Source organism: Cervus elaphus, chromosome 21 (assembly GCF_910594005.1).
Source record: "Cervus elaphus chromosome 21, mCerEla1.1, whole genome shotgun sequence".
In the NCBI taxonomy this organism is placed as follows: domain Eukaryota; kingdom Metazoa; phylum Chordata; class Mammalia; order Artiodactyla; family Cervidae; genus Cervus; species Cervus elaphus.
Window position 1 is genome coordinate 39,516,332 of NC_057835.1, and position 18,595 is coordinate 39,534,926.

The following is an 18,595-nucleotide window of genomic DNA, read 5'->3' on the forward strand; positions in this document are numbered from 1 at the left end:
GCTCTGTGCCGGAAAGGCCCGAAGCTGTACGAGCTGTTTAACATGGCGGAGGATACCGCCTCTGCGGCTCAGAGCCCGCGAGGGCGTGCGGACGGGGAAGATGCGGGTTCCTCGGGGGGGCAGGTGGCGGACACGGTGACAGGTGATCAGGAGCAGTTTGAATGCCAAGAACTGCTCGAGTGCCAGGTACAGCCGGGGGTCCCTGAGGAGGAGGACCCGGGCCTGGTGGCTGAGGCAGAGGCGGTAGCTGCCGGCTGGATGCTCGATTTCCTCTGCGTTTCGCTTTGCCGGGCTTTCCGTGACGGCCGCTCCGACGACTTTCACCGCACCCGCGACAGCGCCGAGGGTGAGTGCTGGGCGCGCCCGGGCCGGGAGCGGGAACTGCGGCAGGCGACTGAGGCCTGGTTTGCAGCGCTATACCTCAGGGGTCCGGGGTCTGGCTGCTTGCTGAGGGCCCTGGGCTCGGAGTCAATCGTTGGTTCGAATCCCGCCTCCGCCTCTCATCAGCCCCTCAGTTTTTCTCAGATTCATAAGTTTTACTAGTCGGTAAAATGAGAATAACCCGTTGAGGTGATAAGAGGATTAAGTGAGGTAAAATGTACAAAATTGCGCTTAACCCAGTGTCCAGTTCCTTTTGTCTCCTTAGGCGCTTGCATTTCCAGCTTTTTTCTGAGGTACTCCTGTGAAAGCTTTTTTTTTCGTTTTAGCAAGTCATTGAGACCTAGGCATCAGTGTTTTGTATTACTCTGTGAGCTGTTTTAAGCCTCCCTGAGCCTGTGTGTGTGAAAGTCGCTCAGTCGTGTCCGACTCGTTACTACCCCGTTGTCTATACAGTTCATGACATTCTCCGAGCCAGAATACTGGAGTGGGTAGCCTTTCCCTCCTCCAGGGGATCTTCCAACCCAGGGATCGGACTTAGGTCTCCCGCATTGCCGGCGGATTCTTTACCAGCTGAGCCACAAGAGAAGCCCTCATTGAGCCTGCTGCTTCAGGATGAAAGTAACTGACAATGAAGTCTACCACCTATGCAAAACAGCCTGTGAATGATGGGCAAAGACATTGATGCCTACAGAAGGCTAGCTGGCTTTTTGAATGATAACTGAAAGATACTCCAGTATTAATATTTATTGGAGTTGGCTTTCAGCTTATTGCAGCAGACCGCAACCCCAAGATAGAATTTAATAGAAAATTAAATACTTCAGAAAACCATGTTGACACATTTTAGCTTCACAGTTATTATGAGTGAGGCGAGTAATCTCAGTTTATGGAGGAGTGATCTAAACAACTTAAAGCATTGATAGGTTAAGAAAGTTGGTCCAGACACCTGCCTTATCTTCCAGTCCAAGAACCTTTCCCCTATGTCACAGATAACACTAGAGACAGGGTTCAGTTCAGTTCAGTCGTTCAGTAGTGTCCAACTCTTTGCAGCCCTATGGACTGCAGCACACCAGGCTCCCCTGTCCTTCACTGTCTTCTAGAGTTTGCTCAAACTCATGTCCATTGAGTCAGGATGCCATCCAACCATCTTATCCTCTGTCATCCCCTTCTCCTGCCTTCAGTCTTTCCCAGCATCAGAGTCTTTTCCAATGAGTCAGTTCTTCTCACCTGTTGGCCAAAGTTTTGGAGCTTCAGCTTCAGCATCAGTCCTTCCAATGCATTCAGGTATTGGTTTCCAATACCATTTTCCATAGAAATGGCCTGATTCCAGGACAGGGACTGGAAATATACAACTTGAACCTGGAGCATCTTGTGACAAAAAGTAAGGCGGTGCTAAAAGCAAAACAAAACTGCGAAAGAAACAAAGCTCCACAATTATGGGGGCACAAAGGGGCATAGGAGCCAACTGCGAGAGTTCCCAATAGCCCAAGCAGACATAAGCAAGAAAATGAAAATGCAGTTGGCCCTTAAACAACACAGGTTTGAACTGCACCTGTCCACTTACAAGCCAGTTTTTTTTTTTCCCTCAGTAGTAAATACTATAGTACTACACAATCTGTGGTTGGTTAAACCGTGCATTCAGAGAACCAGCACTGGAATTTTCATCTGCTTCGAGGGTCAGTGTCTCTAACCCCCTCATTGTTAAAGGGTCAACTGTAGTATTGTATTATAACCTAAATTATTTAAAAATATCCATAAAGTCTACACTGATGTAAATAAATGCTGGAATAAATATACAAGTGGGAGAAGAGACAGATCTCCAATGTAGAAGAGTTCCAGGTAATTCATGTTTCTACTCTGTCCTCAAGGAGGTGGAGCATAAGTCCCCACTCCTAAAGTGTGGGCTGTATAGAGCACAGTATAGAAAGGGGAAGAAAGTAGAGAAAACTGACAAATACTGCCTCACCCAGTAATGCAAGGTCAGCATCAACAGTGATAGTTGATAGCATGTACACTTGATATAATGTGATGAAAGTGGGACTTTGCCACTGTGATCTTCCTCTCTAAACTCTAGTCTAATCACAAGAAAAATATCAGACAAATCCCAATAGAGAGATTCAGTTTACAAAATACCTCAACACCCCCGAGGTCACCAAAATTAAGGCAAGGCTGAGAAACTGTTATGACCAGGAGATGCCCAAAGTGACATGATGACTAAATGTAATGTGGTACCCTTTGACTGTGTGGATCACAACAAACTGTGGAAAATTCTTAAACAAATGGGAATACGAGACCACCTGACCTTCCTGCTGAGAAGTCTGTATGCAGGTCAAGAAGCAACAGTTAGAACTGAACATGGAGCAACAGACTGTTCCAAATCGGGAAAGGAATATGTCAAGGTTGTATATTGTCACCCTGCTTATTTAACTTATATTCGGAGTACATCATGAGAAATACTGGACTGGATGAAGCACAAGCTGGAATCAGGATTGCCGGGAGAAATATCAATAAAGATATGCAGATGACACCACCCTTGTGGCAGAAAGCAAAGAAGAACTAAAGAGCCTCTTGATGAAAGTGAAAGAGGAGAGTGAAAAAGTTGGCTTAAAATTCAACACTCAGAAAACTAAGATCATGGCATCCGGTCCCATCACTTCATAGCAAATAGATGGGGAAACAATGGAAACAGTGAGAGACTTTATTTTTGGGGGCTCCAAAATCACTGCAGATGGTGACTGCAGCCATGAAATTAAAAGATGCTTGCTCCTTGGAAGAAAAGTTATGACCAACCTAGACAGCATGTTAAAAAGCAGAGACATTACTTTGCCAACAAAGGTCCATCTAGTCAAAGCTGTGGTTTTTCCAGTAGTCATGTATGGATGTGAGAGTTGGACTATGAAGAAAACTCAGCACTGAAGAACTGATGCTTTTGAACTATGGTGTTGGAGAAGACTCTTGAGAGTCCCTTGGACACAAGGAGATCCAGCCAGTCCATCCTAAAGGAAATCAGTCCTGAATGTTTGTTGGAAGGACTGATGGCTAAAGCTGAAGCTCCAATACTTTGGCCACCTGATGGGAAGAACTGACTCATTTGAAAAAACCCTGATTCTGGGAAACATTGAAGGTGGGAGGAGAAGGGGATGACAGAATGAGATGGTTGGATGGCATCACCGACTCAATGGGCATGAGTTTGAGTAAACTCCAGGAGTTGGTAATAGACCGGGAGGCCTGGCATGCTGTAGTCCATGGGGTCACAAAGAGCTGGACACAACTGAGTGACTGAACTGAACTGAACCCTGGATGGGAACCTGCAGTGGAAAAAGGACATTAAGTAAAAACTAAAGAAATCTGAGTAAAGCTTGGACTTTAGATAATAATGTATCGATATTGGTTAATTAATGTAACAATGCTAATATAAGTTGCTAATAACAGGGTAAACTGGGTGGAGAGTATTATATGGGACTTCTCTACTATCCTGGGGCTTCCCAGGTGGCGCTAGTGGTAAATAACTCATCTGCCAGTGCAGGAGATGTAAGAGACATGGGTTTGATCCCTGGGCGGGAAGATCCCCTGGAGGAGGACCAGGCAACCCACTCCAGTATTCTTGCCTGGAGAATCTCATGGACAGAGGAGCCTGGTGGGCTACAGTCCATGGGCGCACAGAGTTGGACACGACTGAAGGAACCTTGCATGCACGCACTCGACTATCTTCACAACGTTCTGTAAATTTAAAACCATTCTAAAAAAAAAGTTATTTAAACAAAAAACAAAGACCTTTTAAGGTTCTAGCCCAAGACCCAAGGAATAATCTAGGCCACCTCCATTATTTTAAGGTTAAAGGCACAGAAATCCAGAAAGAGTAAACTATTTTCCAAGTTGCATTGCTAAATCAGTGACAGATACACAAACTGTGAACTGAACATTGTGTCTGTATGCCATTTTTGACTGACAGGACTCCATTTTATCTCTTATAGAATTACATGTACTACACTTTTCAAGAATGTAAACATATGCAACTCTAGATGCTTACTAGAAAATTCTTAGCTTTTTCATTCACACTCAGAATTGTTCTCCCACCTCACTTTTGTCAGATAATGCCTTTTCCAGACTGATACTCCTAACCTATCTCCATCGTGGGAGGCAGTGTAGGATTGTGATTAAGAGCTTGGGCTCCATCGTTAGTTGTCTGCGGTTTTTTGTTTGTTTTTGTGACTGTGTATGTCTATGTGTTTTTGGCCGCATGGCTTGTGGGATCTTGGTTCCCTGATTCCTTGACCAGGGGTGGAATTTGTGCCCCTTGCAGTGGAAGCACAGAATCCTAACCACTGGATCACCAGGGAATCCTTGTAAATTGTCTGAGTTTGATTCCTGGCTCTGCTTGTTTATCGTCACAAGCCTTGAAGGAAGGACTTGATACCACCACAGTTTCCACATCTGTAAGATGGTAGTAATGGCATCTACCTCACAGCTGTTAAGAGAAGCAAATGAACTGATATTTATAAAGCAAGGTTTCTCAACCTCAGCATGTTGAGGTTTTGTACCACATAATTCTTTATTCTGTGTATGCTTGAGGGTGAAGAGGGGACAGGGTGGAGGTTCTCTGGTGCGTTGTAGGATCCCTGACCTCAGCCACTAGGTCCAGTAGCACCATCCTCCCACTCAGTCAGAATGTCTCAGTGGGACAATCAGAAATGTCCCTGGACATTGCCAAATGTCCCTTGGGGACAGAGTCACAACACTCCCAGTTGAAAACCACTGCTCAGGACTTAAAGTAGGTGCCTGGTATTTTAGTAATTGCTTAAATATAGTTGTTATTGTTGTTGGTCATTAGATCCTCTGGTGTCTTTCTGTCAGTAGTATTTGGTTACAGGTATGGAGAAAGCAGATAGCTGGCTTCAGCTTGGGTAGATTTTCATTGTTTTGTTTTACGCCTAATAGGTACAAAGAGCAATCCTTCTCTAGAATAGATTGGGCTTTTCTTCTGTTTTGCTCCTTTACCATACTTACCCTTTATGACACATTAAAATTTTAATTAGTCACCTGCCTACCTTTTTGTTTAATTTGTGTCTTTTCAGACTAAAACCTTCCTAGGGGGCTATCTATCATTCAGTCATGAGTCCCTACCATTGGCCAGCAGTAGATATTCTGTAAATATTGAATAAGTTGTGTTTAAATTTTATATATAAGTTTTGTTCTCTTTTTGAATCCTGTTATTTTATGACTATATTTGGTCCAGATAATCTCTGGTATAGCATAACGTTTTGGCATATTAAAATTGAGGAAATAAATGAAAATAAGTATTTGTTTCATCTGCTTAGCAGCTGCAAGACTGGTTAATTTAATCTTTGTCTTTTATTGTACATAGTAAACTCACTGAAAACCAGGATTATGGTTTACTCATCATTGTACGTACTTACTACCTAGCATGACACCTAGTTGGATGTTCAAATATTGGGGAGATTAATATAAATACATGTTTTTAAAATAAAGTTTTATAAACTAAACAGACTCTCATTCAACTGAAACCTTGAGAGAAATAATATATTTCCTATTACATTAGGCATCTTAAGGTATAAAATAAGTTTCCATCTAGTGATTTGACATATTTTACAGTTTGGATCTAAATCTCCCTTTTCATTAGTACAGAATAGTACCCATGAAAGTATGTAGTTTTAAAGATTTATTATTCTGTGTATGAAACATCAGTTTTATTTTGAAGGTAAAGTGTTCATTGTTACTTATATTTGTTCTAATTTCTTAAAAATTGTCTATGAATAAAGCATACCGTTCTAAATTTATGATAATCTTTGGGTGATGTTTGTTAACTTATTACTCAACAAACCACACAGAGGTATGGTACGCAGGGCCAAGTTTGGAAGTTTTTTTTTAATGTTTTAATAAAATTTACTTGATTCACTTTCAGCTATTATTCATGGACTGTCCAGTCTAACAGCTTATCAGCTGAGAACTATATATGTGTGTCAATTTTTGACAAGAATTGCAGCTGGAAAAACCCTTGGTAAGTATGTTTTTATATTATATGGGACATATTTCAGTCTATGTCTGAAGGTGTGATGATGAGAAGAAGGAGATGCTGCTGCTGCTGCTAAGTCACTTCAGTCATGTCTGACTCTGTGCAACCCCATAGAGGGCAGCCCACCAGGCTCCCCCGTCCCTGGGATTCTCCATGCAAGAACACTGGAGTGGGTTGCCATTTCCTTCTCCAATGCATGAAAGTGAAAAGTGAAAGTGAAGTTGCTCAGTCGTGTCTGACTCTAGCGACCCCATGGACTGTAGGCCTACCAGGCTCCTCTGTCCATGGGATTTTCCAGGCAAGAGTACTGGAGTGGGTTGCCATTGCCTTCTCCAGAAAGAGATGGGAGCTATCTTTTTTTTTTGAGAGTTTGCCCACTTGTATTTGGCCTGTACATCTATACACAAGCATATTTAAAGCTAGCAAAGGAAATATCCCTATCTTCTTGGAGCAATGATTCTCAAATTTTTGCTTACTTCAGAATTGTTAGAGAACTTGTTAAGAAACAGAATGATGTATCCCCTTCCCCATCATGAATTTCTGATTTGGTAGGATGAATTACATTTCCTATAAGTTTCCAAATGATTCTGATGCTGCTGTTAGGAAACCATGCTCCATATACTCTGTTTTAAAGATAATATTCAGTTCAGTCACTCAGTCATGTCCAACTCTTTGCAGCCCCATGGACTGCAGCACACTAGGCTTCCCTGTCCATCGCCAACTCCCGGAGCTTGCTCAAACTCATGTCCATTGAGTTGGTGATACCATCCAACCATCTCATCCTCTGTCTTCCCCTTCTCATCCTTTTTCTTCAGTCTTTCCCAACATCAGGGTCTTTTCCAGTGAATCAGTTCTTTGCATGAGGAAGCCAAAGTATTAGAGTTTTTCAGCTTCAGCATCAGTCCTTCCAATGAATAGTCAGGGTTGATTTCCTTTAGGATGGACTGGTTTGATCTCCTTGTGTCCAAGGGACTCTCAAGAGTCTTCTCCAACACCACAGTTCAAAAGCACCAATTCTTCGGCGCTCAGCTTTCTTTATAGTCCAATTCTCACATCTATACATGACTTCTGGAAAAACCATAGCTTTGACTAGATGGACAAGAGGCTCTATAGTTCTTTGCTTTCTGCCATAAGGGTGGTATCATCTGCATATCTGAGGTTATTGATATTTCTCCCAGAAATCTTGATTCCAGCTTGTGCTTCATCCAACCCAGCATTTCACATGATTTACTCTGCATGTAAGTTAAATAAGCAGGGTGACAATATACAGCCTTATCGTAATCCATTCCCAGTTTGGAACCAGTCTGTTGTTCCATGTCCAGTTCTAACTGTTGCTTCTTGACCTGCATACAGATTTCTTAGGAGGCAGGTCAGGTGGTCTGGTATTCCCATCGCTTGAAGGATTTTCCACAGTTTGTTGTGATCCACACAGTCAGAGGCTTTGGTGTAGTCCATAAAGCAGAAGTAGATGTTTTTCTGGAATTCTCTTGCTTTTTCGATGATCCAGCGGGTGTTGGCAATTTGATATCTGGTTTCTCTGCCTATTCTAAATCCAGCTTGAACATCAGAAGTTCATGGCCTGACTTGGAGAATTTTGAGCATCACTTTGCTAGCAAGTGAGATGAGTACAATTATGCAATAGTTTGAACATTCTTTGGCATTGCCTTTCTTTGGGATTAGAATGAAAACTGACCTTTTCCAGTCCTTTGGCCACTGCTGAGTTTTCCAAATTCACTGCCATATGGAGTGCAGCACTTTCACAGCATCGTCTTTTAGGATTTGAAATAGCTTAGCTGGAATTCCATCACCTCCACTGACTTTGTTCGTAGTGATGCTTCCTAAGGCCCACTTGACTTCACATTCCTGGATGTCTGGCTCTAGGTAAGTGATCACACCATCGTGATTATCTGGGTTGTGAAGATCTTTCTTGTATAGTTTTTCTGTGTATTCTTGCCTCCTCCTCTTAATATCTTCTGCTTCTGTTAGGTCCGTACTGTTTCTTTCCTTAATTGTGCTATCTTTGCATGAAATGTTCCCTTGGTATCTCTAATTTCCTTGAAGAGATCTCTAGTCTTTCCCATTTTATTGTTTTCCTCTATTTCTTTGCATTGATCACATAGGAAGGCTTTTTTATCTCTTTTTGCTATTCTTTGGAACCCTGCATTCAGATGGGTTTATCTTTCCTTTTCCTCTTTGCCTTTTGCTTCTCTTCTTTTCTCAGCTATTTGTAAGGCCTCCTCAGACAACCATTTTGCCTTTTTGCATTTCTTTTTCTTAGGGATGGTCTTGATCACTGCCTCCTGTACAGTGTCACAAACCTCTCTCCATAGTTCTTCAGGCACTCTGTTTATCAGATCTAATCCCTTGAATCTATTTGTCACTTTCACTGTATAATCGTAAGGGATTTGATTTAGGTCATACCTGAATGGTCTCGTGGTTTTCCCTACCTTCTTCAATTTAAGTCTGAATTTTGCAGTGAGGAGTTGAGTGCATAATCACTCATAATCACTCAGTTAGACTATGGTAACTTTGTGGTGTCTCTTAATACTGTCATACATTACTGGCAACCAGCATATTTGAAACCTCTTATTCGACTTTGACTTCAGCACTTACTTAATAAGGTAATATGATTTAAACTATAATATCTCTTTCCTTTGTCTTCATAGATTATTTTAGACTGTGATGACCAAGCCTGGTTCAGTTTATCAGTAATGGCTAATATTTATAGCATGGTAACTTAAAGGACCTTCTGATGCAAATATTTGCATATTTATATTGGGGTTTGCAATTTACAGAAGGCTTTCCCAACAGTCTCTAGTGGTAGACAGTATTACATGAAGCTGTTTACTTATGAACTTGTTGTGTTACAGGAAATCCCAGCCTGTTAGTACCACTCTCAGGACTCTCGCTAATCCAACTCTGGCTTGTGTAGCGTCAGAAGGTCCTTTAAATGACTGTGCTGTAAATAATAGCCATTACTGATAAACTGAACCAGTCTTGGCCATTACAATCTAGAATAAATGAGGACAAGAGAAAGAGATATTATAGTTTAAGTCATATTCCTTTATTGAATAAGTGCTGAAATAAGCTCAACAAGAGGTTACAAATATGATGGTTGCTAGTAATGTGTGACAGTAATAAGAGTCACCACAAAGTTACCATAGTCCAAATGACTAATATCTTTAAGATATCAAAAAAGGGTAAAAAAATTTCCTATTTTGTGTGTGACTCCATGGTTTAATCTTGAAGTTCCCCAGAGCACATCTTAGATATAATAGGCTAGGGTTAGTGAACAAGAATCAGTATATTTCAGGCAGCATTTAAAATTTCATTTTAATTTATATTGGATTTTCAGCTATATATAACCCTTCTGCTTATTTTTTTAGTGGTTGCTGTATAGCATCACTGCCTAATAGAAATATAAAGTAGGCCACATGCATGCGAGCTAAGCTGACTCAGTTGTGTCTGACTCTTTGCAACCCTGTGGACTGTAGCCCACCAGGTTCCTCTGTCCTTGGGATTCTCCAGGCAAGAATACTAGAGTGAGTTGCCTTGCCCTTCTCCAAGGTCCTTTCCCACCCTGGGGTCGATCCAGACTCTCTTATATCTCTTGCATTGGCAGGCAGGTTCTTTTACACTAGTGCCACCTGGGAAGCCCAAAGTATGCCTCATATATAATCAGAACTTTTCTAATAGCTATATTAAGTAAAGTAGAAATAGGTAGAATTTTAGCAATGTCTTATTTAACCCGGTATTTCTAAAATATATGTCAACATATGATTGATATAAAACGAGATATTTTACCACCTTTATTTTAACTGTTCAGTAATTATATATAGCTAGTGGCTGCCGTATTAACTTTATAGTCTCCTGCTCCACCTGATTTTAAAATATGGCAAATGTCTTAAAGGGGAAACTTGTTTATGGCACGCTCCACCCTCTCATGGGACTTTATCTTAAGATCTACGCAACTGGAAGTTTTCCATACTTTCCACCCCAGCTTCCTGCACTGGCCCAGAACTCAGCAAAAGCTTTTTGGGGAAAAGGTAGCCATGTATTTTCAGTTCCTTTAGTTTCCAGTCCACCATGCTAGCCCCAAGGTAACCACCAGAAGCTCTTCTTCCTCTTACCCCCAGTAAAGCCTCCCTGCCTGGAGCACACTGGATCTTCAGCCTTTTCAGCGGATGAGCCCAGGGAGGAAAAGAGCTGTGAATCATCAGCTCACCTGAGAGGGAATCTCTTTCTAGGATGTATTCCACCTAGTTCTCAGAGCTTCCACAGCTCTTTCCTGTCTTCAGCAACATGATTTTGCAGTTTGTCCTCATTTTTTTTTTCTGGTCATAGTGAGAGTGTTGCCCTGCTGCAGTGTCATCATCCTACCTCAAAGTGAAAGTCTATACTGTAAAGTTTTTTTATCATTTTTCTTTTGGATTTATCTATTTCTAATTGAGGCCTAATTGCTTTACGATGTTGTGTTGGTTTCTGCCATGCAACAATGTGAATCAGCCATAGGGATACAAGTCTCCTCCCTCCCACCTCCCAACTTATCCCATGCCTCTAGGTTGTCACATAGCACCAGCCTGAGCTCCCTGCACTATATAGCAACTTCTCATTAGCTGTCTGTTTTATACATGGTAATGTGTGTATTTCAGTGCTGCTCTCCATTTGTTCCACCCTCTCCTTCCCCTGCTGTGTCCATCTGTCTGTTCTCTGTATCTGAGTCTCTATTCCTGCCCTGCAAGTAGGTTCATCAGTACCATTTTTCTAGATTCCATATATATGTGTTAATATACAATACTTATTTTTCCACACTGTAAAGTTTTTTAAGTTAAGATCTAACATACATACAGTTTTTTTGTATGTCACATTTATAAGAAGGAAGGTAGATTAGCAATAAGGGTTGGATAATGTCAATCAAGAAAAACTTCTTAGGAAAGATGAGTATTGAAATGAGCTGTAATATATACTTAGTGAATAGATTAGCGATTAGAGGTGCAAGACATGTAAGACATACATGGTGAAGGTTCTGAATTTCAAAATGAGAAGTTTGTGTGTAATTTGTTAAGTAGTTATCAGCCACAGTGAGTGTTTCATGAGGATAACCTGATCAAAATTCTATTTTTAGAAAGTTTAACAGTAGTACAAATATTATCTCATTAAATATTCACATGGTATTTACAATTGTGGCATTTTATAGGTGAGAAAACTGAGACTTAGAGAGGTGAAATAGGTTTTCAGCATCCTAAAGATGATAAGTGATAGAGTCTGGAATAAACTCCGAAGTTTTTACAACCACTGTATGATATATTGCAACAGATACAGTGATGAGAAAGAGGAGTAAAACAATGACTCCTTAGATTTTTAAGCCTTTATAATTGGAAGAATGTTAGTAGAGAGAACCTGAATGCCTGTTTCAAATATCTACAAAATATATAATAAGGATTTCAGTTAGTATATGCTAAGATCAGATTTCTATTTGAGGTTTGTTACACTGCAGTTAGACTTATTTAAGTATTCTGTTACTGTGATACCTTATATAAAATGTTTCTTTCAGCTCTTAAAATCAACCCATATGTATATATATTGGCTGCTCTGGGTCTTTGTTGTGGTGCACAGGCTTCTCTTGTTGCATGCGTGGGCTTTCTCTAGTTTCAGTGCGGGCCCAGTACCTATGGTATGTGGGCTTAGCTGCCCCACAACACATGGGATCCCAGGTCCTAAACCAGGGATCAGACTTGAGTCCCCTGCATTGTAAGACAGATTCTCAACTACTGGACCACCAAGGAAGTCCTTAAAATAAATATTTTAGTAGAGAAAAGCTTCAAATGTTTTGTGAACTCGTCTAGCATTTTCTATTTTAAGTTGATTTTAATGAGGAAATTAACTTGAAAAACCTTTCCTAAACTGGCATATATAAGAGCAGTGCCTGGCAAATAGAATACAATCAGTCAATATTTAAAGAAAGTAATTTATAAAAAATTGACAAAGTTCTTCATAGTTTTCTAAGGTACTTGTTTTTATTTTGGTTTAAAAGATGCACAGTTTGAAAGTGATGAACGAATTACACCCTTGGAATCAGCCCTGATGATTTGGGCTTCAATTGAAAAGGAACATGACAAGCTTCATGAAGAAATAGAGAATTTAATTAAAATTCAGGTATGAGTATTCTTTGTGTTTATAATTATTATTTTCCTAGAAAATAAAAGCATGACATTTAAAGAAACTTAAGAGCTACTGTTGGACAATGAACCTTTAGTAAAATTCAATATAATTATTCTCTTTAGAAATTTGACATGAACTCTAAGAACTGGAGTTAATGTTTGTTACCTAAGTGCATATTGCCCCCACTTTGGAAAATAGGGGCTTCCCAGGTGGCGTAAGTGATAAAGAATCCACCTGCCAATGCAGGAGATGCAAGAGACATGGGTTTGATCCCTGGGTTGGAAAGATCCCCTGGAGTAAGAAATGGTAACCCGTTCCAGTGTTCATGGTCAGAGGAGGCTGGCGGGCTACAGTGCATCAGATCTATTTAAAGATCACTAAACTTAAAAACACCAGTGATTTGTGCTCTCCCACTCAAGGTTATCAAATGATAGAAAATGAAATGGATTTTTGTGATTAAGAGAATGTAAAACTAAAAAGAGAGAATGTAAAATTTTAACTATATAGAGAATTTTACAAGTAGCCTGTTGAAGAGTGAGAAACTAAAGAAAATCATCCAAAGATAGAAGGGAAAATATGTTTTGCTTACAGGAAAGCACGTTCTCAAGATTTTCATAGTTAAACTAAAATCCAGGTGGTGTCACACCTTCTCAAGAATTAATCATTGATCGTGTGGTGACTGTCAAGTAGAATTAAGCCTGAAGAAAATGGGCAAAAACATGACTGCTGCTTTTAAGAATTTCAACTCAGGCCAAAGGGATCTATCATGTTATCCCAAACTTTTGGAGGTCAAGGTGAAGCAGCCTTTGTTAAATTTGCTAGTATAAAGTTGAGCAAGTTACTGTGAAATACATAGCAAACATGTAATAATATATTGCTTACTATTTGAAGATATTGTTCTAAGTACTTTCATCAGTCAGTCAGTTCAGTCTCTCTTTTTGACCCCATAAACTGCAGCCCGCAGGCTTCCCTGTCCGTCATCAACTCGTTCAAACTCATGTCCATCGAGTCAGTGATGCCATCCAACCGTCTCATCCTATGTCGTCCCCTTCTCCTCCTGCCATCAGTCTTTCCCAGTTCTACAGCACACCAGGCTTCCCTGTCCATCACCAACTCTCGGAGCTTGCTTAAACTCATGTCCATCGAGTCGGTGATACCATCCAACCATCTCATCCTCTATTGTCCCCTTCTCCTTCCTTCAATCATTCTGAGCATCAGGGTCTTTTCAAATGAGTCACTTCTTCCCAATCAGGTGGCCAAAGTACTAGAGCTTCAGCTTGAGCATCAGTCGTTCCAGTGAATATTTAGGATTGATTTCCTTTAGGATGGACTGGTTTGATCTCCTTGTGTTCAAGGAACTCTCAAGAGTCTTCTCCAACACCACAGTTCAAAAGCATCAATTCTTTGGCGCTCAGCTTTCTTGATGGTCCACCTCTCACATCTATACATGACGACTGGAAAAACAATAGCTTTGACTAGACAGTTCTTTGTTGTCAAAGTAACGTCTCTGCTTTTTAATAATGCTGTCTAGGTTGGTCGTAGCTTTTCTTCCAAGGAACAAGCATCTTTTAGTTTCATGGTGCAGTAACCATCTGCAGTAATCTTGGAGCCCAAGAAAATAAAGTCTGTCACTTTCTGTTGTTTCCCCATTTGTTTGCCTTGAAGTGATGGGACCGGATGCCATGATTTTAGTTTTTTGAATGTTGAGTTTTAAGCCAGCTTTTTCACTTTACTCTTTCACTTTCATCACTTTCAACTAAAGAGGCTCTTTAGTTCCTCTTTGCTTTCTGTCATAAGGGTGGTGGTATCTGCATCTGAGGTTGTTGATATTTTTCCCGGCAACCTTGATTCCAGCTTGTGCTTCATCCAACCCAGCATTTCGCATGATGTGCTCTGCATATAAGTTAAATAAGCAGGGTGACGATATACAGCCTTGTTGTGCCCCTTTCCCAATTTGGAACCAGTCCCTTGTTCCATGTCCAGTTCTAACTGACCTGCACACAGATTTCTCAGGAGGCAGGTCAAGTGGTCTGGTATTCTCATCTCTTGAGTTTTCCAGTTTCTTGTGATCCACACCGTCAAAGGCTTTGGCAGAAGTAGTCAGTATAGCAGAAGTAGATGTTTTTCTGGAATTCTCTTGCTTTTTCTATGATCTAGCCAATGTTGGCAATTTGATCTCTGGTTCCTCTGCCTTTTCTGAATCCAGCTTGAACATCTGGAAGTTCACAGTTCATGTACTGTTGAAGCCTAGCTTGGAGAATTTTCAGTGTTATTTTGCTAGTGTGTGAGATGAATGCAAAATTTTGTGATAGTTTGAGCATTCTTTGGCATTGCCTTTCTTTGGGATTAGAATGAAAACAGACCTTTTCCAGTCCTTTGGCCACTGCTGAGTTTTCCAAATTCACTGCCATATGGAGTGCAGCACTTTCACAGCATCGTCTTTTAGGATTTGAAATAGCTCAGCTGGAATTCCATCACCTCCACTGACTTTGTTCGTAGTGATGCTTCCTAAGGCCCACTTGACTTCACATTCCAGGATATCTGCCTCTAGGTAAGTGATCACACCATCATGGTTATCTGGGTAGTGGAGATCTTTTTTGTATAGTCCTTCTGAGTTTTCTTTCTACCTCTTCTTAATATCTTCTGCTTCTGTTAGGTCCGTATTGTTTCTGTCCTTTATTGAGCCCATCTTTGCATGAAATGCTCTCTTGGTATCTCTAATTTTCTTGAAGAGATCTCTAGTCTTTCCCATTTTATTGTTTTCCTCCATTTCTTTGCATTGATCACATAGGAAAGGTTTGTTATCTCTCCTTGCTATTCTTTGGAACCCTGCATTCAAATGGGTATATCTTTCCTTTTCTTCTTTGCCTTTTGCTTCTCTTCTTTTCTCAGCTATTTGTAAGGCCTCCTCAGACAACCATTTTGCCTTTTTGCATTTCTTTTTCTTGGAAATGGTCTTGATCACTGCCTCCTGTACAGTTGCATGAACCTCTGTTCATAGTTCTTCTGCACTCCATTTATCAGATCTAATCCCTTGAATCTATTTGTCACTTCCACTGTATAATCATAAGGGATTTGATTTAGGTCATACCTGGATGGTCTAATGGTTTTCCCTACCTTCTTCCATTTAAGTCTGAATTTTTCAATAATGAATTCATGATCTGAGCCACGGTCAGCTCCCGGTCTTGTTTTTGCTGACTTTACCCAAATACAAAATAGTTTTGTTTTCTTTTTTTTAATCAATTGGGGGAAATAAAAAAGGCCTGTTTATAAAATGCTTATTCAAAAGCATCTGGCTTCCTGGGTTTCTATTAGTGATTTTCCTAGGCTCCTAAATGACAAATTTTATATATATATATCTATATATAATCTCTCTCCTAATCATCTCAGATACCATCCATCTGCCTCCTGTCTTATTTCCCTTTTGTTTAAAATTATTATTTTGGTGAGTCCTCAGTATATATAATGTAACTTCTAATTTATTAATAATTAAATAGAAGAGGCCAGTGAAAAATTTCATGTCTTTTTGGACCACAGTTACTTCATCTTTGAAAAGCTATTATATATCATTTATCAAATCAAAATTGTTAAATTGTATAAGAATATTTTAGATGAAGTAGTTTAGACCTTACCTGAGTTATTTTAATATTAAACAGCAATTAGATATTTTAAAAAGGAATCTAAGGTATGTATTTGTCATTCTGATTTTTAGGCTATAGCCGTTTGCATGGAAAATGGCAATTTTAAGGAAGCAGAAGAAGTCTTTGAAAGAGTATTTGGTGACCCAAATTCTTACACGGTAATTATTTACATTAGAATTTTAGAGCTGGTTATGTGGAATAAGAAAAATTGAAAGAACATTGGGAGGGAAAAGAAATGCTTTCTCTTTTAAACAGTATAGTTTTTAAAAAAAAAAAAAAAAGTGTAGTTCAATAGAAATGTAATGCCAGTGGTGTGATTTTTAAATTTTCTAGTGACCACATTAAAAAAATAAGAAACAAGTGAAGCTAATTTTTTTTAGCAATCCATGTGAAAAAGCATTGGTGAGGTATTTTGCACTCCCTTTTTTGGACAGTCAGCCCTCTGTATCCTGGGTTCCATATCCAGGGATTCAACCAACTGCAGATGGAAAATATTTAGGGGGAAAAGTTCCAAAATGTTTCAAAAAGAAAAATGTGAATTTGCCACACTCTGGTAACTATTTACCTAGCATTTACATTGTGTTAGGTTTTATAGGTTATCTAGATATATTTAAAGTTTACAGAAGGATGTGTGTAGGTTATATGCAAATACTGCACAATTTTATATATATAGAAGGCTTGAGCATCCTTGGATTTTGGTATCAGAGGGGAGTTCTGGGGCCAATTCCCTACCAATACTGAGCAACAGCTATACGAAGTCTTTGAAATCTGAGGTGTATTTTACACTTAAGTCTAAACTCAGGGCTCACACATTTCAAGGACTCCATGACTAGTGGCTGCCGTATTGAGCAGCACAGGTATGGAAGAATGCATTGTAACTTGCCTGTTTTTCTGATGGTTTCTTATGTGATCACTAATCTTTCTGTGTATGTGTAATATTAAGGTCAATAGAAGTTAATTTTTAAGTATTAAAAACAAAGTGTTGTAGGAATCAAGTAAGCTTATCAAAGAAGTAAAGATAGTTTTATACAGTTTCTAGTAAACTTTTAATTGAACAATGGCATACCTTTAGAAGAATACGTATAGCGTAAGTAGATATATTTTCGCAAAAGGAACACCCTTTGTGTGATGACCTCTTAGATCAAGAAACAGAACATTACCAGCACTCTCTAGTCACTGTCCTTCCCACCTTCTCAAGAATAACCCCTCTCCTAACATGTAACATCCAAGATTAGCTTTACTTATTTCTGAACTTTATATAATATAATCATATAGCAGGTTTCTGTCAGAAAGATCCACTGCATTGCTTGTAACAATTGTTTGCTTATTCTCATTGCGCCATTGTAGGAACATACCACAGTTTATCCATTGTATTGTTGATGGACATTTGAGTTATTTCCAGGCCGTTAGATTCCTTTACATGCCTTTTGTACAGCAAATATATGTGTCTCTGTTGGATAATACTTAGGAATAGATTTGATAGGTTATAAATAGATGCACATATTGTTTTAGTAGATAAGGTGAAACAGTTTTCCAAAGTAGCAGTATCAGTTCTTTCAGCAGTGTGAGAGAGTTCCAGTTGCTTCACAGACCATGTCTGTGGTTTTCATTTTAGTCACTCTGGCAAGTATTTAGTCATTCTAGCAGTGAGGTAGTACTACCTTATTGGGTTTTAATTTCTGTTTCTTTGATGATTAATGAAGCTGAGTACCTTTTCACATACTGGTATGGGGAGAGGGAAACCACTTTAATTCATTGAGAAACAGAGCTTTTAGTAAGGCTCATTCTATCTCTGATTTGCCCCTGTTCCTAGGATGTACTCCTCCAGAGATTTCAGCTGAAAACCTGATGTTTATTGGGTTCCTTGCCTTAACTTTTTGGCCTTAGCACTGTGAGGTGACTAAAAACTCCACTCTGCTTGTACTTCACAGAAGAGGAAATTTTATGGCCAGTAAACATAAAGAGAAAATGCTAACCTCACTAATACTTGTTATTAGGGCAGTACCAAGTAATATGGGCTACCCTAGTGGCTTAGCAGTAAAGAATCCACCTGAAATGCAGGAGCCGCAGGAGAGACAGTTCTGTCCCTGGGTCGGGAAGATCCGCTGGAGCAGGGCATGGCAGCCCACTACCAGTGTTCTTGCCTGGAGAATCCCATGAACAGAGGAACCTGGTGGGCTACAGTCCACAGAGCTGAAAACAGTCAGACGCAGCTGTAGCGACTTAAACACGCACCACGCTTGCACCAAGTAATATTTTGAAATAACATTTTCTGTACCTCAGAGTGGCAATGATTAAAATGTCTTAGAACACCAACAGTTGGCTCAAAATGTGGAGAAATTATAGCACTGCTATACCTTCTTCTCAGGACTATAAATTG

The 18,595-nt window shown here is 39.9% G+C and overlaps 1 protein-coding gene across 4 annotated transcripts in view; it reads left to right on the forward strand.

The window, feature by feature from the left end:
* TERF1 (telomeric repeat binding factor 1) overlaps window positions 1-18,595 on the forward strand; it is a 41,594-nt gene continuing 22,999 nt past the window's right edge. For 2 of the 4 annotated variants that reach the window (XM_043879997.1, XM_043879999.1), the window contains exons 1-4: window positions 1-346; window positions 6,302-6,397; window positions 12,447-12,568; window positions 16,287-16,373. In XM_043879997.1, coding sequence (XP_043735932.1) covers window positions 43-346; window positions 6,302-6,397; window positions 12,447-12,568; window positions 16,287-16,373 — 609 coding nt within the window. In that variant the 5' untranslated portion in view covers window positions 1-42. The remainder of the gene's footprint in view (window positions 347-6,301; window positions 6,398-12,446; window positions 12,569-16,286; window positions 16,374-18,595) is intronic. The other 2 variants (XM_043879996.1, XM_043879998.1) reach the window with 1 other exon arrangement.